We start from the raw sequence: 24,644 nt of genomic DNA on the forward strand, positions 1-24,644 counted from the left end.
AACAGTTTTTCGTCCGCTTCGTACTCTAAATGTCGGAGAAGGAGACTTCGTCATGGCGTCCCTTCATATTTATAGCAGTTACCCCCTCTCTTCGGGAATCTCCCTTTGCCGCCAAGAAAATTTCTATAAATTTTCTGACTTAACTAAACTGTAATTTCAAGAGTTTTGAAAGTGACTACATGCTTGCTACATTTCTGGCGGTAGTGTTCATGGACATTTAAAATTTATACTGGTTCGATTTGTGGGATAATTGACCTCCTTTGATAGGCACTATATTTTTTGACTTGGCTTGGGTCACGCCATGTACACGCGCTTTGAAATAGTTCACAAAATGACTTGAGATTCTTCCGCCGTCGACACGTGTGGCTGACGTCACGTATCCCAGAGCGTGGGACCGAAGGTAATCACCCCCTCGTCACGTGTCAAATCCATGCTATCAAGAATCCAACTTTTAAATGATTGTCGATTTATGCATAATGTTCTTAGGGCACAAAGGTCATGGGTTCAATACTAAAAATCGTCCTCACTCTATCTACAGGTTTCTCGTCTAGCAACAAGACGTGGCTACCGGTGAACTCCAACTACAAGACAGTGAATGTGGAAACGGAAAAGCAGGCCACGAGAAGCCATTACCACGTGTACAAGCAATTAATAGAGCTTCGCAAGACAAGAACTATCCAGCGGGGCTCTACCTATACGCTTGCACTGACCGACAACGTGTTTGCTTTCACCAGGTAAGAAATGATTCTCTGAAAACGTCATCTTCCCTCAGGGAGGAAAAATCAAATAATTTTGTTTCTATTTTTCTTCTTGCACATGTTTTTATATTTTCGAATTCCACTATGCACAGACATTTTTAATGAGTATCATTGATTTTACATCCCACTAACTACTTTTATGGTTTTCGGAGGAGCCCATTTGCCGGAATTTTGTCCAGGAAGAGTGTACTTGCGTGTCAATAAATTTACTGACATGAGGCTGGCGTATTAGAGCACCTTCAGATATCACTAGTCTGAGAAGCACAATATTCCCGTACTGCTAACTCCATTGTCCAATTTGATCTGATAGCAAATATGAAAGGGAGGAGTCTGACATAAGTATACGAAATAAATGATAGACTCATCCAGAACCTTCGTTCTCCCTTCTCTCTACTCCCAAGTTGGAAGCATTGGAGAAGAAGAGGGTTCCTAACACAGAATTTACAATGGAAAAAGCCGCTAAGATAGCACCATAAAGCAAGTTAGCGTAAAGAGTATGTACACGGAACTGGTGACTACGGTATCAATACCAAAATCTTTTTGAAAAATGACTAAATATTACGAAAATAAATCACGAATACCTTTTTACAACTTGCTTTACGTCGCACCGACACAGATAGGTTTTTTTTTTGTTTTTGTTTTTTTGCTAGTTGCTTTACGTCGCACTGACACAGATAGGTCTTACGGCGACGATGGGACAGGGAAGGGCTAGGAGTGGGAAGGAAGCGGCCGTGGCCTTAATGAAGGTACAGCCCCAGCATTTGCCTGGTGTGAAAATGGGAAACCACGGAAAACCATTTTCAGGGCTACCGACAGTGGGATTCGAACCTACTATCTCCCGAATACTGGATACTGGCAGCACTTAAGCGACTGCAGCTATCGAGCTCGGTCAGATAGGTTTTATGGCAACGATGGGATAGGAAAGGGATAGGAGTGGGGAGAAAGTGGCCGTGGTCTTAATTAAAGTACAGCCCCCAGCATTTACCTGGTGTAAAAATTGGAAAACACGGAAAACCATTTTCAGGGCTGCCGACGGTAGGGTTTGAACTCACCATCTCCCGAATGCAAGGTCACAGTTGCGCGACCCTAACCGCACGGACAATCCACTCGGTAAATCATGAATATTTAGTGCTTTGAGTGATTTAAGCAACGTACTACATTTTACTTTAAATACCGTTAATATTAAGTCTAGCAATCTGCCCTGTATACCTAGGTGAATCAGCCATCCCTATTTTTTCGAACTGTTCTAAACCGAAGTTCATAACATGAAGTGAAAACATCCCCCCCTGCCTTCCGATAAATAATTCTTGTATTGGTACAAGGGTGGAAATAAACATATTCGTGCCAATAAGGATATAATAATGAATGATCGCATGGAACCGTGCTACACATATTAAAGAACCAAGTTGACAATGTGAACTGTTACGGTATTGATGAAATTCCAACGGACTGCTCCGTAGGCCGTGATGGTTAACGGCCAACACGGTTCGGAGGCTCAAACCCGGTGCTGGAGGATATTTTTTCTGCATTTATTTCAATCCCTTGTGAGCCGCAATAAAAAAAACACTAATAGTAATTATGATCACATTTCACATTCGATGAACTATACCTATGTTTACAATATGCTATATGGAACCTAAAAGAGCTGATTTTTTTTTTTTTTTTTTTTTTTTTTTTTTTTTTTTTTTTTTTTGCGTAAGTAGCTCTTCCTACGGGACGCGCGATGGGATTGTGAATAAGCATCCGATTCCTTGATCCACAGTGATCTGAATAATGAAGCAAGCGCTCAAAATGGCTGGTATGCAGGCTGTTCTCTACTGGACAACTTCTTCATTATCATCAGATGTCACTGGAGCAACCCGAAAAAGTGGATATTTTCCAACGTACACCGTTTCGCACAAGAGTCTTTCAACCCTTCAAAACGTTTCCGCAGTCGGTAGTCTTCGTCCAGGAAGTCGTTCTTGGTGTAACGGCTGACTTCCCATGTTTTACGTCTTGCCTCTCCGTAGTAGCCGTCTAAGCCGTCTAGGTGAGGGGTGGCCTCGCCAAATACTCTCTTCATTAAGGAGTTGACGATTATTATTATTATTATTATTATTATTATTATTATTATTATTATTATTATTATTATTATTATTTCTTCCTTTCTTAATCCGTTTGTCCTCCAGGATTGGTTTTTCCCTCGGACTCTACCTCTGCCGCCTCATAGGTAGTATCCTGGAGCGTGAGACTTTGGGTCGGAGGGATACCAACGGGGAGGAGAACCAGTACCTCGCCCTGACGGTCTCACCTGCTATGATGAACAGGGGCTTTTTAGGGGATGGGAAGATTAGAAGGGATAGACAAGGAAGAGGGAAGGAAGCCTTAAGTTAGGTACCATCCTGACATTTGCCTGGAGAAGAAGTGGAAAACCACGGAAAACCATTTCGAGGATGGCTGAGATGGGAAATGAACCTTCCCCCCCTCTACTCAGTTGACCTCCCGAAGCTGAGCGGACTCCGTTCTAGCTCTCATGCCAGTTTTCAAATTTCGTGGTAGAGGCGGGAATCGAACCTGGGCTCCGGGGGAGGCAGCTAATCATGCTAACCACTACACTACAGAAACGTATTATTATTATTATTATTATTATTATTATTATTATTATTATTATTATTATTATTATTATTATTATTATTATTATTATTATTATTATTATTGTAGACCACATGCTAGATCGATTATATACGATGTCTGAGATTCAATCATAGTGGTCATCGTTATTTTTGAGAATTCTATAGAATATTTTTCACACTTACCTCACACCATATTGGTGGTATATTGACCAAAATTCTGAGTTTCTGCCCCAGTCATAATTTCTCAAAACATAACTGCTTGCATTCCCACAAACAACATTATTACATAACTCAGATTCACTTGTAGTCCATATGATTAATGACTTAATAATAATAATAATAATAATAATAATAATAATAATAATAATAATAATAATAATAATAATAATATGGCCTACGCTACTATGTACAGGTAATTTGATTTCACGTCATTCAGTCCGTCTCCATGTCAATTTCAACGTTCCATTTCATTCTACCAGATGACAGAGGAACGGATCTGTGTTTTGCGATCCATGCCTAAGTTTTAATTAATTCTATTTAGTAAACACCACATGTGTCGCCAGAGATCTTTCACATGCCAACATCGTACAACATGGAAAGCCAAATGGACATTTTTCCATCTTTCAAGATTCTGGCGGGCTTGAACCCACGATCACGGGATCTGGAATGTTTTTAATCTCATCACTAATCTGAGTCTGTTCAAAAAAGTTATTCCCACTTTAAAAAAAATAGTATTTCGTCCACATGCATTGCAGTACTTGAACACTATCGAATGCCATGTGCAATGCAGACAAAAATTGTGTAATTCTTGTGTAAACACACCCCTCACACCATGATCCGGTTCAAAAGCTCCTGTATGTATTGTGAACATCGGTGTGCGTCCGGAATCACCGAATGAAAGGAACGAGACTATTTTCTTCGCCTTATGAGTGGTAGGAAAGATATTCCCATTCAAAAGGGCGTATTTCTGTGAGTTTTCATTGACATATTTAAAGTAAGAGAGCTTTAGGCCTACCGAACACGGAGGCGTATGTGTGGCGACACCTGTTACACTAGGAGACATATCTTGACGTCCTCGCCTCACATCACTCCTCACGGTGTCTGTTAGCGGCTTATAGGATGTACTGCATCTGCTGTAGCCGAAGTTGTCAAATTGTCTACTGCACTCGACACGAAGAAAGGGTAAAGACGGAAGAGAGTGTGGAAAAACGTGGTTTGACAACCTGCAGGGTACAGGTTGACTGCTGGCTTCCAGCTCGCTTTCAGGAACTGAGACGGTCATGTTTTGTCACCAACTATAGCAGACAGGTGTACCCTCGGCCACAAAGACACGGCATTACACAAAGCACTCGCACTTTGGATGCGCCTTACTGTGATCACTACACGTTCGTATCTGTGTGATGGTAAAGTACATAATACCATTGTGTACTAATGGTGAGATAGCATTGTGGAGGAACGGATTGTGATTACCAGGGAACGGATTTATATGTAAATACATATCTCTTTAGGAAGCTAAAATTAATTGTATTTTGCATTATCTTTACGAATCATGACGTGTAGGGTTGAAAAGTGGAGTATTCATTTTCCATATTTTTCCATATTTTGGATTTTAGCACAAATATTTCATATTCTTCGTCATTAAAGTCAATATAGTCCATATTTCGGCTAAAAAGTATTAAATGATATTGAATTAGCAGTCCTCTCAATAATGGAGAAATACATTAAAAATCTATATTCGAAAAATTAATATTTTAACTGGTGTGCAGGTCATTATCACGCCTGTCCACGTCTGGGCTGATAAAATAATCTGATAAGTGGTGCGAAGAAAGAGAGAGGTTGAGCCCGGTAGTGGTGATCAGCCGGTCAGTACCGTGACTATCTGAATCACACTTACAGCACTGATAAGCTGCATTTCATAACATCGACTGTGTCTGTGCCATAATTAACTAGGGAAATCTCATTCATCGACGATGTGCTAGTGGTTTACGGACTAGTTCGTAATTCGAGCATTCCCTTTGATTGCTTCATAACTCCATCTAGTTCACTACCAGTCATTCACAGTTTGAATTAGCAGTGAGACGGATCATATTGTTCTTGTACGATCAGTGTGTGCAGTTGTATATTGATATTCATTGAAGATTGTTACAATATGCCTAAAGTAGCTCAGTCAACCAGTTTAAAATTGAAAAGTTACGTATCAGAATTTAAAGAAGATGGTTTATCAACTGACAGTAAGATATTATTTTGTAATTTGTGTCATTGTACAGTGACATCTACTCAAAGGTTCCTTGTGTAACAGCACGTTCCAACCAGTAAACACCAGGCTAACAAACGAGATTCCAAGCAGACAGTTGTTTCTGACACAACCAGCAACTTGCAGTGTAACATCCGAGTTCAACACCGATCTCTGCCGTGCTCTCATCTCTGCTGACATATCTCTCTTCAAACTGAATAATAATATACTAAACGATCCATCCCGGATGAGTCAACGTTCAGAAAAACGTACTGTTCAGCCATATACGATGAAACCGTTCGGAAGATAAGGCAAGAGATTAAATACGGTCCAATTTGGGTTTCCATTAATGAGACAAAAGACAAAGAAGGCACGCTAGTTGGCAACGCAATCATTGGTTTGTTAGGCGAAGATTATTGTAAACGGATTCTCTTACACTGTGATGTTCTAGAAAAGTGCGATAACAAAACTATAGCAAAACTGTTCAATGAGGCTATGGGTATCCTCTGGCCACAGGGCGTTAAGTATAATAAAGTGTTACTTTTTATTAGCAATGCCACATCTTATATGATAAAAGCCGAAAAAAGCATTATGTGTTGTATAACATGTGTAGCACATGCCTTTCATCGTGTGGCAGAAGTGGTAAGAGCCAGTTACCCCAAGGTAGATTTATTGATTTCCTCAGTGAAAAAAGTTTTTCTCAAAGCCCACAGAAGAGTTCATCTTTTGAAAGAAATGTACCCAGAGATTTCTTTGCCGCCTAAGCCGATTCTAACTAGGTGGGGTACGTGGCTGCAAGCGGTTGAATATTATGGTGAATATATAGACTGCATTAAGAACGTTCTGCATGCCATGGACTCTGAAGATGCAGCCTCAATTGAAGCCGCTAAAACAGTTGTCTGCGATACAAGTGTGAGAAATGTTACATTCAGCATAATTTTTCAAACATCACAAAAACACTGAAAAGGCTCCAAAACTCGCATCTCCCACTTTCTGAAAGTTGTGAAATTGTGAATAAAACTGTGGAACAATTAAATCGTGGTACAGGTAAAGTTGCAGATGTAGCAAACATGAAGATGGCCACTGTACTTTCAAGGAACCCTGGATATGAAAAAAAGACAAAGGTTGCTGCAATGTTGTGTGGAGATTTAAGTGTAAAATTAACATTGGATTTAACCCCAGCAAATATTGTGAAGTTGAATTATGCCCCCATTACCTCTTCCGATGTTGAACACAGTTTCAGTCAATATAAATCTGTCATTAGAGATAATAGGAGAAGATTCACTTTCCAGCACTTAAAAGAACATTTTGTAATCCATTGTTTTGGTAACAGAGAATAAAAGATTGTGTGTTCTTCAATTATATTAAAATGAGAAGTGCAACATTATGTTGCACGTAGATCTACTTTGTTTAGCTTCTTTGAACTTTGATATTTAATAGAAATTAATGTTGTATGTGTAATTTTAAGTCCATATATAATTCCATATTTCAATAAAAATAACTAAATATATATGTACATATTTCAATAATTATTAGTACATACAAATCCGTTCCCTAGTGATTACATTGAACATGATGTGTATGACGGTTGAGTGCCATGTTCTCTTATTTTGTTTTGCTTTTACAAATGGTTTTACGTCGCACCGACATAGATAGGCCTGATATGAAAATGGGAAACCACGGAAAACTATCTGCAGGGCTGCCGACAGTGGAGTTTGAAACCACTATCTCCCGAATGCAAGCTCACAGCTGCGCGCCCCTAACCGCACGGTCCACTCACCCGGTGATCTCTTGTTAATGAGTGCAAAACGTATTCCAAATTGTTATAAAAGTAGGTAAATCAATGATCTTGTTTGTTGCTGCTTTGTTGTGTGCTATTTCCTCATTCCCATTCAAAAGGGGTTATTCCTGATGTGTCTGAACGGAAAGGGCTATTTGTGTGGTACCCAATCAAGAGGAACTATTTCCATTTTGTTTATATTTATATTGACGTTAATATAGAACACCCATCATGTACAGTTGGGATCATGGCATAGTTCTAAATAGTTGTACCATACCCGATCATGGGTATGCCCCATGTGCGTTTTATTATACGTTTCTTGCGTTTTTCCACATTTTGTTATGGTTGAAATAGAAACTATTGAACAGACCCGTCGTCTCCGTTGTAGAAAAAAGTCTTATTAATGACAAAATGTTTTGATTTTTGTTTTGTTTTTTCAGGGTGCTGGACAGCAGTGACCCTGTGGTAGTGGTGATCAACTTGGGTGATGTTTCAGAAACTGTGAATTTAAGTTCCCTGGGCTCGCTTCCTGACGCTCTTAATGTCTACGCTTCCAGCATCCATTCAGATTACAGACCTGGGTAAGAATTTTCATCTTCATGCTTGTTTCATAACACTAGTTAGAGAAGAGACATTAAAAACTCTTCCTAAGTAGAGAAGTGTTGAAGAAAACTGGGTTTTAGCGTGTATGGTGTTTCAGTCTCATTATTCCAGCTTGTGATACAGTGGTGGTGGTGGTGGCGGCGGTGAATATTGTTTTAAGAGGAAGTACAACTAGACAACCATCCTCTATATAAAACTGATCAGAGAGAAAAAATGGAAGGGATCCGACACCTCGAAAAGTAAAGATATCGGCCAAAGAAAGAGAAGGGCCACGAAGGGTGTGAAAATGAAAGACTCCCTAGGTCTCGAATGCTCTAATACCGTCAGGGTAGGAAAACAAACAAGAGTTGACCAGGTAAATGAAATGGCGTATGGCTTTCAGTGCCGGGAGTGTCCGAGGACATGTTTGGCTCGCCAGGAGCAGATCTTTTGATTTGGCACCCGTAGGCGACCTGCGCGTCGTGATGAGGATGAGATGATGATGAAGACGACACATACACCCAGTCCCCGTGCCAAGGAAATTAACCAATGATATTTAACATTCCCGACCCTGCCGGGAATCGAACTCGGGACCCCTGTGACACAAGGCCAGCATGCTAACCATTTAGCCATGGAGCCGGACTGACCAAGGGAAGTCGGATAGGATAGATGAAAGTGAGGAGCCTGGCTCAAGTAACTGGAAGCATTGCCAGGACTCAGTTAAGGGCCGCGTGATCGCCAACCCACACTCCCAAGTTGAGAGCCCCTGAAGCCCCTTTTAATAGCCTCTTACGACAGACGGGGATACCGTGGGTGATTCTACCGCCCCCACCCAAAAGGGGATCTCATTCCATCTACTACTGTAAGATCACATCTCACCCCATCTCACCTAATAACAAACCATCGTCGCCATAAGACCTATCTGTGTCGGTGCGACGTAAAGCCCCTAGCAAAAAAATAACAAACCATCTCATTTTAATCCTCTATCGGTGGAGGTAGACTAAGTAAACCCTGCCTGCTGTAAGAGGCGACTGAAAGGGGGACCAGGGGCTCTGAACTTGGGAGCGAAGGTTGGCAACAATAGTTCCTCCAGCTGAGTCTGGCATTGCTTCCACTTACTTGTGTCAGACCGCTCAGTTTTATCTTTCTTCGTTCTTCGAAGTGTCGGACTGTTTCCATTTTCCTTCTGATTAGTGTTAATATAGAATGCTTGCCCAGTTTCACTCACTTGCTCTTAAAACAACAGTCACCACCACCACCACCACGTCGGGGTCAGAAAAGAACAAGAGTTGGCCAAGAAAGGTTTGTTAGGACAGATGAAAATGGAGAGTCTGACACAGGTAAGTGGAAGAAATGTCAGGACTCAGCTAAGGGCCCCGTGGTCACAACCCACGCTCCCAAGTTAAGAGCCCCTGGAACCCCTTTTAGTCGCCTCTTACGACAGACAGGTGATACCGTAGGTGATATTCTACCGCTCCCATAAGAGATATATCTCTTAATTAGCAAATGTACCCGTGCTTCGCTACGGTATTCTACATTATACACGGATATCGAAATAAATTACTGTACATGCAGCAAAAAAAGACTTTTTTAAATTGCATGTCTCTTAGCGTCATCCAGAAACAGCAGGAGGAGGCTCCCATACGTTGTTTCCAATGTAAAGTGTGAGTTGCGGAGTTGTAATGATAACGGCAGGCTCACTAGCCTACTGCCATTCACAATCGAGTAGGTAAGTTCTCATTATAATTGGTGGCCCCATTACTTACTGCGCGGTCACAATCGATTTGGGGAGTTTTCGTTCCAATGGCAGGTGCCCTTTCCTCTTTCCAGAGAGATTACAGTAGAGAAGTTTTTAATATAATAGCAGGCACCGGAGTTGTGCTGTTAGCATTATAATGACAGGCCCCTTTTCTTAATGACAGTCACACCGAGTTGGTGAGTTTCCATTATAACAGCAAGGCCACTATGCCTAATGCCAGTCACATTTTAGATGGGTAGACTTGTTTATAGCGGCGGGCACACTTGCCTACTCCCAAACACAATTGGTTAGGGGCATTTTGAACAAAATTGCATGCTCCCTTGACTTCTGCCAGTCAAATCGAGAACGGAATTATTAATTACAATGTTAGTCCTTCCTTACTAATGCTAGTTACAAAAAAATGGATATTCATCTCTACTGCCAGTCAAAGTCGATGTGGAGAGTAATTATTACATTAGCATACACCCTCCTGCTAAGAGTCACTATCGATGTAAAATATTAATTACAGTGGCAAAAACATCCTTTCTACATCGACTTTGATGAATATATATATATAGATCGACATACGAACTCTTGAACCCTTGACTTACCATTCCATTGTTGATCGGCCACAGCTGCTGCAGTAGAGCAATATTGAACTCTTAAATCTTGGGGTCGTTGCAGGAATAATTCGGTCACGATCTTAACCAAACGGTGGGGTTCAGAAGAGAACCTAACTACTTGAAATGAGGAGCAAATATGTGCTTACTAACTTTTATTGAATCAATTAACTGCAAAAAAAAAAAAAAAAAGTTATTTATATAAATCCTTGACCAAAAAAATTATTAAATGTTTCAAACGCAGTCACATTGCATAGCGTTATTTTTATTGATTACAATATTGAAGAATTTTCTTCGGAGAAAAGTAGAAATGTCATAGATTAGTGGACAGCGAAACTGAAAAAGTGAAAAGAAAACCTGATCCGAACGATAACTGAGAATTAATCCACACGATCCGTGGAAAATCTGACCTTCAACAAATAGAGTTCCAGATTAACTCTTAATTAAGGTTATCCAACAGTCAAATACACTGTTGGATACGGAAACACCCGCCGAATGGACCCTTAATAGAACCGAATTGACTATCAGTTGCTTTGGATAGGTTGCGAGATCTTATTGGAAAGCATGGTGTTCACTACAAGTTAACAGCAGCATTCACAATTGAAAACAAAATTCCACCATGTATTGTCAATTCATGACACCATTAAGTTATAAAATAATCCCGATGCTGAAACGTGCATCACCCAAACAGCTGTTCAGAAGGAACCAACAACAACACGATCCGAGAGGATCTTACGTTACGTCGTTCTGAAGAAACAAAACTGCGAAATGCAGGAAACATTTATTCATCACGCATTTAGAAGATATGCCAAACACTGAAGTTAAATAAAAAGTGGTAAATCACTTGAAAAATAGTATTCTAAACCAACTTTCAGGTTATAAATGGTTACGTTACGCTTAATAAAATTACAAGTCCACATCTATATATATAAAATAACTTGTCCTGACTGACTGACTGACTGACTGACTGACTGACTGACTGATTCATCATCGCCGAGCCAAAACTACTGGACATAAAGAAATGAAATTTTGGGGATATATTCATATTAAGATGTAGGTGCTCGCCAAGAGAGGATTTTTTTATATTCCTTCGCTAAGGGGGTGAAAAGGGGGGTGAAATTTTAAAAAGAGTGTATCTATATCTCAAAACTTTAAAAGTTTACAGATGTAAAAATTGGTATTTAGAATCTTCTTTTAAAATAAGGATACACGTATTTTTTTGTTTTCTGAAAACCCCAATAGGAGGGGTGAAAAAGGGTGAAAATGGGGAAAAATGGGTTGAATGCCTTCAATCAGGATACCGGTACTTATATCTCAGAAACTGAAGATATTACAGACCTGAAAATTGGTACTATTGATCTCTTTTAAAAAAGAAACACGTATTTTTTTGTTTTTGGAAAATCCAATTAATGGGAGGGTGAAAAGGGGGTGAATTTTTAAAATGAGTGAATCTATATCTCCAAACTTGTAAAGTTTGCAGATGTAAAAATTGGTATTTAGAATCTTCATTAAAAATAAAGAAACACGTATTTTCTTGTTTTCGGAAAATCACAATAGGAGGAGTGAAAAGGTGTGGAAAAAGGGTGGAATGCCTTTAATGAGGCTACTTATATCTCAGAAACTGAAGATATTACAGACCTGAAAATCGGTGTTTGGGATCTCCTTTAAAAATAAAGAAACACGTATTTTTTGTTTCTGGAAAATCCAATTAAGGGAGGGGTGAAAAGGGGTAATATTTTAAAATGAGTGTATCTATATCTCAAAACTTTTAAAGGTTATATATGTGAAAATTGGTATTTAGAATCTCCTTTAAAAATAAAGAAACACGTATATTTTGTTTTCGGAAAATCCTAATAAGAAGGGAAGAAAAGGTTGAAGAAGGGGTCGAATGCTTTTCATGAGTCTACTTATATTTCAGAACCTGAAGATATTGCAGACTTGAAAATTGGTATTTGGGATCTACTTTAAAAGTAAGGAAACACGTATTTTTTCGTTTTTGGAAAATCCAAATACTGGGGGTGAAAAGGGGGGGGGGTTGAATTTTTTAAAATGAGTGTGTCTACATCTTAAAACTTTAAAATTTACAGATGTAAAAATTGGTAGTTAGAATCTCCTCTAAAAATAAAGGAACACATATTTTTTTTTGTTTCCTGTAAATCCCAATAGGAGGGGTGTAAAAGAGGGAAAAATGGGTTGAATGCCTTTAATGAGGATACATATATCTCAGAAACGAAAGATATTACAGAACTGAAAATTTGTATATGGGATCTCCTTTAAAAATAAAGAAACACGTATTTTTTAGTTTTTGGAAAATCCAATTAATGGCGGTTAAACAGGAGTGACAAATTGGGGTGAATTTTTTGAAAGACTATATCTACAGAATATCTTGGAATCGTAAAATGTTACAGACGTAAAAAGTGGGTGTTTGGAATCTCCTGTAAATGTAAAGAAACATAATTGATTTGTTTTTGGAAACTCCACTTAAGGGGAACTCAAAAGGGGTGAAATTTTGAAATGAGAATTTTTACAGTATATCTAAAAAACTTAACATGTTATACAGAAGTGAAAAATGGTAATTTTTTATCTCTATTAAACATAAAGAAACGTGTATTTTTAGTTTTCGGAAATATCACCTGGGTGGAGGGGGGGGGGTAAAAGTGACTGAAAATGGTGTTGAATTCTTTTAATTAGGCTACTGATATATTAAAAAATGCAGATTTTACAGAAGTGAAATTTGATATTTTCAATCTGCTTTAAAAGTAAAAATACACGTATTCTCTAAAAATCCAATGAAGCGGGGGGGGGGGGAGTTGTGAAAGAATTGAAAAATGAATTGGCTTAATTGTATGAGAATACATACATGTAATAAAAACTAAACTTATTACAGATGTGAAAATTCGTATTTGGATCTCCTTTAAAAACAAAGAAAAACGCGTTTTGGGCGGGAAACCATCTTGGAGGGCGGGAGTGTAAAGGAGTTGAATTTCTTTCATGAGGACACATAAATCAAAAACTGAAGAAGTTAGAGTCGTGATAATTGGTATTTAGAAGATCTTTTACTATTAAAGAAACAAGTATTTTTTTCGGGAAAGTTCACTTAGGGGGGGGGGGGGAGTAGTGTGAAATGAAGTGAAAAAAGTAAATTACTTTTATGGGGATACTTATATCTCAAAACTGAAGGTAATAGACGTGAACATTGGTGTTTGGAATCTCCCTTAAACATAAAGAAACAAGCCTTCTTTCATTTTTGGGGGGGGGGGGGGGGCGGTAAATAAACTTAACGGCGGTGGGGTGTAGAAGGAGGTGAGACCAATTGATTTTACTGTTATTAATGTACTTATAAGGATCCTCCGTTGCTCAGGCGGCACCGCTCCGGCCTCTCAAAGCTGGGTTCCGTGGTTCAAATCCCGGTCACTCCATGTGACATTCGTGCTGGACAAAACGGAGGCGGGATAGGTTTTTCTCCGGATACTCCGGTTTTCCCTGTCATCAGCCATTCCAGCAACACATAATAATAATAATAATAATAATAATAATAATAATAATAATAATGATAATAATAATAATAATAATAATAATAATAATAATAATAATAATGTTCCGGACCGTCGTCAAATGTGCGGACCGCGCTGGCAACGGCTCCTGGACGGGTAATGACTAAGAATGCAGTCCGGCCGCGGGTTTAGTGCCGCCAAATCACCCAATATGACACCACGCCGGATCTCCTGAAGGACTTTATCCATATTAAAAATGATTAACGGAAAAGATGGCAAAGATTTACGGACCCAACTGACCAGGAGGAATACCTGAGCCTAGCCCGGGAAGTACGAAATCGATTGTTGGAAAGGAATATTGAAAAATGGGAGGAAACGTGCTGTAAAATAATAGAAAACGAGTCAGATCGGGAATTTTGGAGGATTCTCGCAGAAAACGAGTCAGATCGCGAATTTCGGCGGATTATATATCTAAAACAATAAGCATTCAATTATTATAAATTTCAGTATAATACCGTAGCGAAGCACGGGTATCTTGCTAGTGGTAAATAAAATGGAAACCTAAGAATTCTTTCCTTTATAACAATTACTACCATCACAGATCCATCTACTTATTGTTTGTCCCAACACACTACCTACAAAGTTATCAACTGACCACACTCAACTACGTATAGAAATGAAAGAACGACAAAAATTGAAAATAAAATATATTACCGGCTAACGGATGGAACCCGCATTCGTAACCCAAGTCTCACCTATTACTAAGTGTCAACACGCACACTAGCAAAGCACTCGGACGCCAGAACGACAAAACAATTAAGTCCGTAAAATAAAATACTGAAGTTAAATTGAACTCAAACACGCGTGGCACACTGCCCAATCACCGTTAGCTCAGTACAAGGAACTTACAATACTCTACAGGTAGGCCATTACGGGCATGTGTGCTGCCATTGGTCAGCGGCTTGTGACGTCATCGGGAAGAACACAACTGCGGTCTGTAATATTCTCTTGCATTAAATGCTGAATGCAAAGTAATATTTATCGTTTCTTTTGCGCTTTCAAACTGGAATGTTTTTCTTTCTTGACTTGGAACATATATTTAAATCATGAACATGTTTAATGAATGAGAGAGAAAATATTTATCGTGGGGCAAATTATACTGCATAATGTATGTGCCAGCCTCGTAAACCTTAGTTAGGCACGTTTTTTTTTTGTTAATAAAAATATTACAATGAATAGGTAGTTCTTAAAATTGTTTTAACATATTTCTTCTTTATCGGACAAGACGGATGTGGATTTCGCAAGGCTATCCTTCCACTATCTGCAGGCTACCACGACTTAGCAGGCTACGGCGCTCAGTAGGCTGTTTCTGCCACGGAAGGTTTTAAATATCCTTCAAAAGTTGAAGTCAGCGACTGTCACCGGCTAAAGCTTATTTTTTTATGTTAAGGCAGGAAATGTAATCTATGGCTGTTAAGGAGATACAACCCAGAGTGGGTTCTTCTTTAATGCATTCTTCTTCATTGCTTCCCATTTGGCCTTTTTGTGCAAATGTCTCATACGAATGAAAGTCCTCGTCCTTCTATATGAGGCAATGATTTTCCTATCGACTTCGGGAAATTTCGAGTGTATAGTTGATGTTAATGTTTCCATTACTTTGCAGCACCTTGAAATACAGTGACCGTGGAAGGAAACAAAAATAACTTCAAACTCCATTGTCGTAGCCAACCACTCAGGGGAAGAAGAAGTGAGGCCACGTTTAGTAATGATAGAGATCCGGTCTTGTTCAGAGGATAGTATCGGATCAAGACGATATATATCCGTTTTTGTTCCCAACGAACTGTCAATGTTTTTACACTTGTAGGCGACGTAACCTGCCAAGTATTTTAAAGCATCGTCTCTAACATCTTCATTGGGAATCGTTAAACTGCTTAGGTCAGTATCAAGTAGCAAGTTTTCTTCACTTCTGTCAAAACTCAAAACATCGGACGGGTTGTCAGTCACTTCGATGCAAAGTTCGCTGGAAAGGAAATTCTGGAATTCTTCTTCAGTTCTTCAGGGTCAGAAAATGTAGAAAGTTGACTTCTGTCCTGAGCAACAGAGGCTCCACGAGATAGAGGCATGTCGTTCGCGTTCCCAGTTAGTATTAAGAGTCGCATTCTGTTTTTCACTTCGAAAGGAGTGGGATTGTTATAAAATATACCGAGACCCCGAAGTCTAGAAAAATAATTTTCCAGGCAGTCTGATTCAGTCTGGAAGTCAAAATGTACTTTGCCCTAATGCCTTTCACATCTCCAAAGAGTCCAATAAGGGAGTTATGGATATTAAAAACCCTTTCTGGAACGGAAGGAGGCTGCTTCTTTTCCCCAGCCGCATACTCGAGCAAATGTCAAAAAATCTTTTTAAAGTGTTTTCTTGACTTCGATGTTTGAGGCCATAACCACTTCTAAGAGGAACTTTTCCGTCGTTAGGGACCCTTGAGTTCCAAACAACGAATACATCATTTATTAATGATGTTTGTGTAGAATATATTTAATTCCTGGTCTTTCATTAATATATCTGGATCAGGAGCGCGTTTTGTGTTGGTTGCCTGGTCTAGTTTCAGTTTCTTCGGAGATAAGGAGTCTAATACTGTTACGGCCCTTTTCCTAACTGATCTCATGTCACCGCGGTGTTCTCCCTCTGTTATAACCTAAACAGAAAAGAAAGGTATTGTTGTTTCTGAGTATGGTACTTTTTTTTTACAATTGGCATTACGTCGCACCGACACAGATAGGTCTTATGGCGACGATGGAATAGGAAAGGGGTAGGAGTGGGAAGGAAAACCATCTTCACGGCTGCCGACAGTGGGATTCGAACCCACTATCTCCCGGATGCAAGCTCACAGCTGCGCGGCCCTCAACCGCACGGCCAACTCGCCTGGTATATGTTACTATTAATAACAAGCATTTCAAGTCTGAATGTAATTTTAAATTTAAAAACATCAAAACAAAAGCCGAGATTAAGGAAAGTGAATATGACTTACTGCACTAGCCTCAGTTCTCTTCTTCTTCTTCTTCTTCTTCTTCTTCTTGTTAATCCCTTACCCTCCAGGTTTGGTTTTTCCCTCGGACTCAGCGAGGGATCCCACCTCTATCGCCTCAAGGGCAGTGTCCTGGAGCTTCAGACTCTGGGTCGGGGGATACAACTGGGGAGAATGACTAGTACCTCGCCCAGGCGGCCTCACCTGCTATGCTGAACAGGGGCCTTGTGGAGGGATGAGAAGATTGGAAGGGACAGGCAAGGAAGAGGGAAGGAAGCGGTCGTGGCCTTATGTTAAGTACCATCCCGGCATTTGCCTGGAGGAGAAGTTGGAAACCACGGAAAACCACTTCGAGGATGGCTGAGGTGAGAATGGTACACACCTCTACTCAGTTGACCTCCCGAGGCTGAATGGACCCCGTCCTATTCCTCGTACCACTTTTAAAATTTCGTGGCAGAGCCGGGAATCGAACCCGGACCTCCGGCTGGTAGTTATTCACGCTAACCACTACACCACAGAGGCGGACCTCAGTTATATTTCCATGCCAATTCGGTACTTTCTGGGATGGAACAGCGTCCGATTTCAATATCTTCCGTATTGGGAGACACAGTAATTCATTTTTCAAGTCTCGTTCAAAATCATCCGAAAAAAATGTTCTGAACATATTCTTGCATTATCGATATTTATCTTGTCCATTCGCTGGTACCGAGCTACCCATGTATTTTGGAGTGCCTCATTCTTTGGGAATCGATGGTAAATTATGACCTCAGTTTTGTAACCAATGTTATTACACAGAGCAACGGCACAGTTAGTTCTATTTTTACTCATTTTACTTAAATACGTAGAATACTAAAGCAACCAATCGCCTGTTAAATGAGAAACGAAGTGTTTACACCGGCAAGTTAGACTTTACAATTTATCACCCACAAACTCAACACAAGCAAGACTTCAAAGCGAGTGGCGAGTTCAAAGCTCACTGTATCTTCCCAGTGACGTCACGTTAGTCTTGACTCGTTTGCCACCAAAGGCGCGGGAAGCCGGAATACACCCCCCTGAGCTCAGTACCCAATATTGGACAACCCTCACGTTCAGGCCATTTGTGGTTCCATAATCTGAGGTAAACACCTTCCAGCGGGTGAGGGCTGCGCGCAAGCATGGCATCAATATTACTTAACTAACACTCTTCGCATTGCATACACTATTGCAGACACTACCATCGCCCAAGTCACTTAGCAAAAACATCTAATTTAAGACTTGAGTATATACCGCTGACACCCCAGATCTACCGTCGGGCATACCTAATGGCTGCACACCCTAATATTAACCTCTATCTACACACACACACACACACACACACACACACACACACACACACACCTTCCTAAACCTATCGTTGAGCGTGAACTAGGACGTCTCATCATCAATATACTCCTAGAATAACATGTGACGTCCTAAATTTATTGTCGAACGGAAATGGGGTCGTGTACGCTTCCTCTAGCATATCAGACGAAATCGTAACTTCAAACACACTCTTAGATATTCTAGCTGTAAACCTGGTCGAAACTAATAGCACACAATGAAACGAATCTTGCCACAAAATGAACGCAAGTCGGGAAATGCAACCAAGTCTCTATCTTGTAACTAAAACGTGAAATTGAAAAATAAATAACGCGTGACAAGCAATCCACAACTCAAACACGATCTCGGCATGCGCAATGAAGTTTGGAAAAATAATGACTTCCAACACACGTCTAACATTACGTGAATATCGTCAAAAACAGTAATCATCACCACCGCAAAAATCCACACTGTAATTTTAGGGTGAAGCCTTCAAATCGCCTACCATCTCATTATTCCAAATATCCATATCCATTAACTATCCAGTGAAGCGAAATTCAATTAATCTACACAGCCAAACATATCGCTTTAATAACGTCCAATATTTCATCCCACAATGTTTCCGATTTAATGATAAATTATCGTCTCGTAATTTATGAAATTTACTGTTGGAAACTTGTCATTCCAGTCAAATAACACCAAGCGTGCATTCAGAGTGCTCTTCTACCCTTGAGGTCGTATGAAATAATAGTCATTATGCTGACTACGTAAACTAGTCACTTGGATTTTACTATCAAGAACTACAACCTTCAACAGAAATTGTTTTTCAATTGGGATCTTAACTTGAAATCTTACTGTGCCTCATACAATACTCATCTCGAACCAACCTTCTCCTGGTCAGCTGTTACGGATTGTTAGCGGAATATACTACAGCCTGCCACATACAGCCTGTCTCAAAAATTATTCGCCATCAACAAATATAGCCTGTCTCAAAAATTCATTCTCATCGCCTTCTCACGGCGGCATCGCATGAAATACAGGCTGCCTCTGCCTTCAACATCATCACAATTCTTATCTCACATATATAAATTCTTCGCCATCAATCCCTTTCCTTATATTTCAAGACTTTTCAAACCGCAATCCTCTCGTGACAAAACAACTTTTATAAAAATTCCTTTTCATTTTTATTTTTTGCTACAACTTTCGGACCTCAGGAATACAACAACACACCGTGATTTCCTATATCACCGACATACACGATGTCACAAAATTTAACTTCCCATGAATAAAACATAACTTTATCATATTTCAGTGGATTTCGAGACACATGCAAACCTTATTGAACATAACTGTTATATACACTTTTAACGTAGAAAATTTTTATCCCGCGGTAAACGTTATTATTATTATTATTATTATTATTATTATTATTATTATTATTATTATTATTATTATTATTATTATTATTATTATTATTATCATTTCGACGAAAATTGTCTGAATTCATACGATATTCGAAATTAAGACATTCACCGCGACTACATGATCGTTATCATCTTCCTAATTTTACTCAATTTGGAAAATATCTCAAAGAATATTAACACAATCTTTAAACTTCGCATTTTATAATTTCTCGACGTGAATTTTACAGCCCTGAAGAGTTTCACACGACGACCAGAAATGGAATACCTTCGCCTGATCATTATTAGATATCAATCCGACACACGCTTTGAAAATTGGCTGGGACAAACAATATTCTAACTACAACATTGATAAAAGAAGTTACAGACCTGTGATCTTAGCCGTCATCCTGGATTTCTGGCTGCATTTAGGCCCGCAGGGCTTCGGACTAGCCTTCCATGGTTAAATTTAACATCGTCTTCTTATACATATATAACTTAAATTACACAACAATTTACACTCGGGGTCAATTGACACCGCAAACAACGCACTTTCAACACGTTTAACAGGCGACGAGCACTCTTCTCAGATTGCAACTGCCACTGTTTTCCCAAGATTCTGCTTTCGTTCACCCTACTAAGGGCCAGGTGTTCCAAATAGATAAGAAACCAGACCTCGCAGCCAACCTCCAGACTTCTCTTTGACAAATATTAGACGCACACACTGAATACAGAGAGAAAATCAACTACGTATAACCAAATCTCTAAACCTTAAAATTTTCAATCAGCGGCAGCTCAGGAAAATTTCTATCATCTTCTACTTTAATATTATATTTGAACCATAGACACGAATATGTAACAAGTTACTGGGAGAACAAATCTCCGCACTTTCCTGCTGACGAGTGACGTGAGCTTCGCCGTTCCGACAACCAGATAGAGTGTGTATAATGGACGGAGGGAGATTTCTTTTATACCCCCTGGAAGGACGCTACCCCTTCCTCGAGGCTTGATGGTGCAATATACTAATTTCACATCCCTTTGACCAATTTCTTGAAATTTGTTCCATAACTTCGGACAGACTTACGATGCATTACGATGTTAATTTAATATTTTTCCCTCGCCATAAGACCTATCTGTGTCGGTGCGACGTAAAACCCCTAGCAAAAAAATATTTTCCCATACTCGCGATGGGCGAAATGAATTATTTCTGCCCTGACGTTTCGCGGCATCTTCTTCAGGAAATGACCTTGCCTCGTGTATCCGATCCGCGAGAAGGAGGCAAACTTTTCTCCAGGCTTAACCACATTTATATTTATCCTGGGGGTTCTATCTTCACAAACGGTTTAATAATATTTCAGATCCTTCATTCCTGGATTTACCATGTCGCCAAAATCTCTCGTTTTGACTAATTTCTTGAATTAGACAAATTATCCAATACTCGAGGCCCGCCGAAGTGTCTCGATATTTCACGATCTTGCGGCTCGCTCGTCACGGAGAGTTCGTTCCCACGAGACAAAGCCAGGCTCTTGAAATAAAAACATGGCTGCTCTCAGAAAGTAGCTTGTAGCTGAAATAAATATTTGAAATTAATTATTTTTCTCATCGTAGAATTATGGGTTCATATATGCATATTTACAATATTGCAAACCTTCATTTACAGCTGCTGCTAAACGATACATCATATCGACAAACGAATTGTACCATAAGATGCCTCATTTAGCGGTCTAAATGGCTGCTCTTAAGATATTTTCTCCTGTTTCATCTATTTATGGGTAAAATTGAGTTAGAAACGTTGAACAGGCTGAAATTTAGGTAAGGATTTCTCACAGTGCATTACTTTTGGATATTAATGTGACAGCTACAAACATAGAATTTGGCTGACGTATGGAAACTGGGTGGGCCAATATTCGTGTAGAATTAAATTACTCTATCCTTCATATAAGTGATTCGAACTACGAATTATACGTATACAAAGAGCAAAATGTACGTATATTCCAGAAATAGAGACAAGGAATAGAGACACGACGAAACATCATAGGACCAAAGTTGTAGATCACTCCAAACCGAACCGAGATTGTGCCATCTGTTTTGTGATACGACTCACCGTTTAGCCGCGAAATACCTCGAAATGAAGGTCAGCACCGACATTAAATTTGCCTCAAAATTTCGATACTTTTCGAGAGTAAAAAATGAAATATTTAAATATCTTGGAAGCTTTTCGTCGATTCCAGCCTAAGATATATCATTTTTCGAAATTTCAATTTTCTAGCTCGTCTGGCAGATTGTTCCTCAATCTTGCTTTGGGGTAGGTGGGGGAGGGGTGAAAAAATTAGGACTTTCAAGAAACTCAGGCTAACAAAAATGTAGATGGTCATTATTACACTTGAAACGGATAACTGCACGAAAATTTCGCCAAAATGGCCAATGTACAGACACACGGTCGTTATGATTTTATTCATATAGATTAGGAATCTGCTCCACGTAAAACACCTTTTGGCTATGTCCGCTGCACTTAGGCTGCAAAACCGACCGTCAGTGATATCTCCCTTATTAATCCTCCTGTCAAAAAAGTGCCCATGAGAAAAAATGTTTTAGAAATGGATTTTCATCAAGGTTGGTCGATTTCCAGTCAGATTGGTCTTGTGTGTATTGTGGGAGGGTAAAATAACTTTTTCGGTTCACTACAATCCCCCAGTCCATTCCCGAAATTTGAAATGGTATGGACCGTAAAACCTAACTTTGGACATGTGGATACTAAATAAAAAGTTTGTTTTAAATATTTTCAGTAGTTTACAATTATAAGAAGTACGCTTTAGACGCACCCGCCCCTGAGTTAAGTCCGGTGGGACTTGTACCGAAATGATGCACATGAGGAAAAGGGTTTAGAAATTGATTTCCATTAAGGTTGGTAGAGTACATTTTGTGGGAGTGAAAATCACGGTTTCGGTTTCGTATAATCCCTCAGTCATTTCAGGGATTTAGAAACAATATTGGCCTAAAACCTACCCAAGGACAGGTGGATTCTAAATATGAAGTTTGGTAGAAATATATCCAGTAGTTTCCAAATTATAGACAGACAAACAAACACACAAAGGTAAAAAATTTGCAGATGGTCAATAATACACCTGAAACAGATAACTGTACGGAAATTTCGCCAAAATAGTCAATGTAGGCCTACAGACACATGGTCGTTACGATTTTATTTATATAGATGCAGTTCGTCTTTACTTCTTTTAACACATCGATTTCAAAATAATTCCCTGAACTCAATTCTAAACCATTACCTAGGCTGACTCGCTATAATTTACATCATTTGCAGAGCGCTTTGTCGGTGGTGTTGGTGGTGTTGGTGGTAGTGGCGGTGCTTATTGTTTTAAGAGGAAGCTCAAATTGGTAACCATCCTCCATTAACACTAATCAGCGAAGGGAAATGGAAGAGGTCAGGCACTTAGATAAATGAAGGTATCGGCAAAAGAAATACAAGAGCAATGAAGGACGTACAAGTGAACAACTTCCTAGACCTCGAAAATCTAATACCGTTGGGGTCGGAAAAGAACAAGAGTTGACCGAAGGAGGTCGGATAGTCAAGATAACGTGTTTTGTCTCTGTGAATCCTTCACCGTATAGTAATTATATTTCCAAAAACTGACTTCATTCGTTCATTGATTGTTTCAGAGTTATAGTGGACACTCGCGCGCTGGGTCTTCATCCTAAGGAAGCTCTGGTCCTCACAGCTTCTTGATGTCTCCAGCGAACTCAATAACAACGATGTAGATGTCATTTCTCAATATAATACAAGGTGTATATGTTTCGCAAAGTGATCTAGAGAAATAATACTATGTTCCTTCTCTGTGTATATGTCTAATACGTATTCTTATGATATGTGTTCGTTGATGTTAGCAAAATAAACAAAAATTTTCAACTTACTAAATGTACTCTGTTTTTATGGCATTAATCTCACATTTTGTAAGTACATTTATGCAATACCGAGTAGGATTCGACCTACAAGTGGCTAACTAAAACCCACCACCCTTGACATCCTGGACTCCAACCACCGTCCTGTACTCTTGTAGGTCGGTACCTCTCCTGACCGCTCTCCCATTCCAATCCCTATCCACCACCACTGCAAATCCTTCCACGAATTCCTAACCAACTCCCTATACGTCAATCCCAGCATTCGGTCCCGAGACGACATTGACTCCCTGGCAGCAAAATTCTCGGCAGTCATAGTCAATGCCGCTGAATTTTCCAACGTGGGACCGAAGGTCTTGACTAAGAGGAGGACTAACCTCCTCCTTCAAATCAAGATTAAAAACATGATCTGTAGGTTTTGGAATGAATCCAGGGTGCCCGTACTTTAAGGTTGAAATGAACTGACAAATAAGGGACTGGCGTATCCTTATCAGGGACTACAAGGCCGAGGCCTGGCGGTCTAGGCTTCGTGAATTGAAAACCTCTGATGGCTCACTCCACAAGATGGCTCGGAGATTTTTAAGACTAGGAGCAGAATGGCACACCGTGACAAGGAAAAGGCAAACGCATTGGCTGACACTTTCGAAGGTACGTGCCAGCCAAATGACGATCCCTCCGATGAGCACTTTATTGAACTTATGGAGCGGGAACTTGGCCAACAAGATGACTCTCGTCTCCCTCGCGATCTACAGTTCTTTAAACCCTCCGAACTGTTCGACAGTATTAAGACACTTAAAAATAGGAAGTCTCCTGGTTTAGATAACGTGTCAGCGGCTTTCCTTGAGTACCTCCCCAGAAAGGCGCTGACATGTTTAACCAAGCTGTTTAATGCGATCGTGAGACTAGGGCATTTCCCCTCCTCTTGGAAAAATGCCAAAGTCATCATGATCCTTAAACCTCTAGCAGATCCCGATTTTCTACAAAAATATACACCAATTTCACTACTTCCAATCTTCAAATGAACATTTGTTTGTTCGTCTCGACTGGACCCAAGAACTACTGGACCAATTTCGCTGAAAATTTCAGAATTTGTTCTTATTACTCCTGAGACGGTTCAGGAAGAATTTTGAACGAAATCTGATGGGTAGTTTTTTT

At 39.7% G+C, this 24,644-nt stretch overlaps 1 protein-coding gene across 1 annotated transcript in view; it reads left to right on the plus strand.

Moving 5' to 3' along the window:
* Positions 1-23,508, plus strand: part of LOC136858391 (maltase 2) — an 85,598-nt gene extending 62,090 nt beyond the window's left edge. The window contains exons 8-10 of the mRNA XM_067137941.2: positions 539-734; positions 7,824-7,964; positions 23,253-23,508. Of these exons, the coding sequence (XP_066994042.2) occupies positions 539-734; positions 7,824-7,964; positions 23,253-23,319 (404 nt within the window). The 3' untranslated portion in view covers positions 23,320-23,508. The remainder of the gene's footprint in view (positions 1-538; positions 735-7,823; positions 7,965-23,252) is intronic.
* Positions 23,509-24,644: the final 1,136 nt, after the last annotated feature.

The sequence above is a fragment of the Anabrus simplex genome, chromosome 1 (genome assembly GCF_040414725.1).
Source record: "Anabrus simplex isolate iqAnaSimp1 chromosome 1, ASM4041472v1, whole genome shotgun sequence".
NCBI classification, from domain to species: Eukaryota; Metazoa; Arthropoda; class Insecta; order Orthoptera; family Tettigoniidae; genus Anabrus; species Anabrus simplex.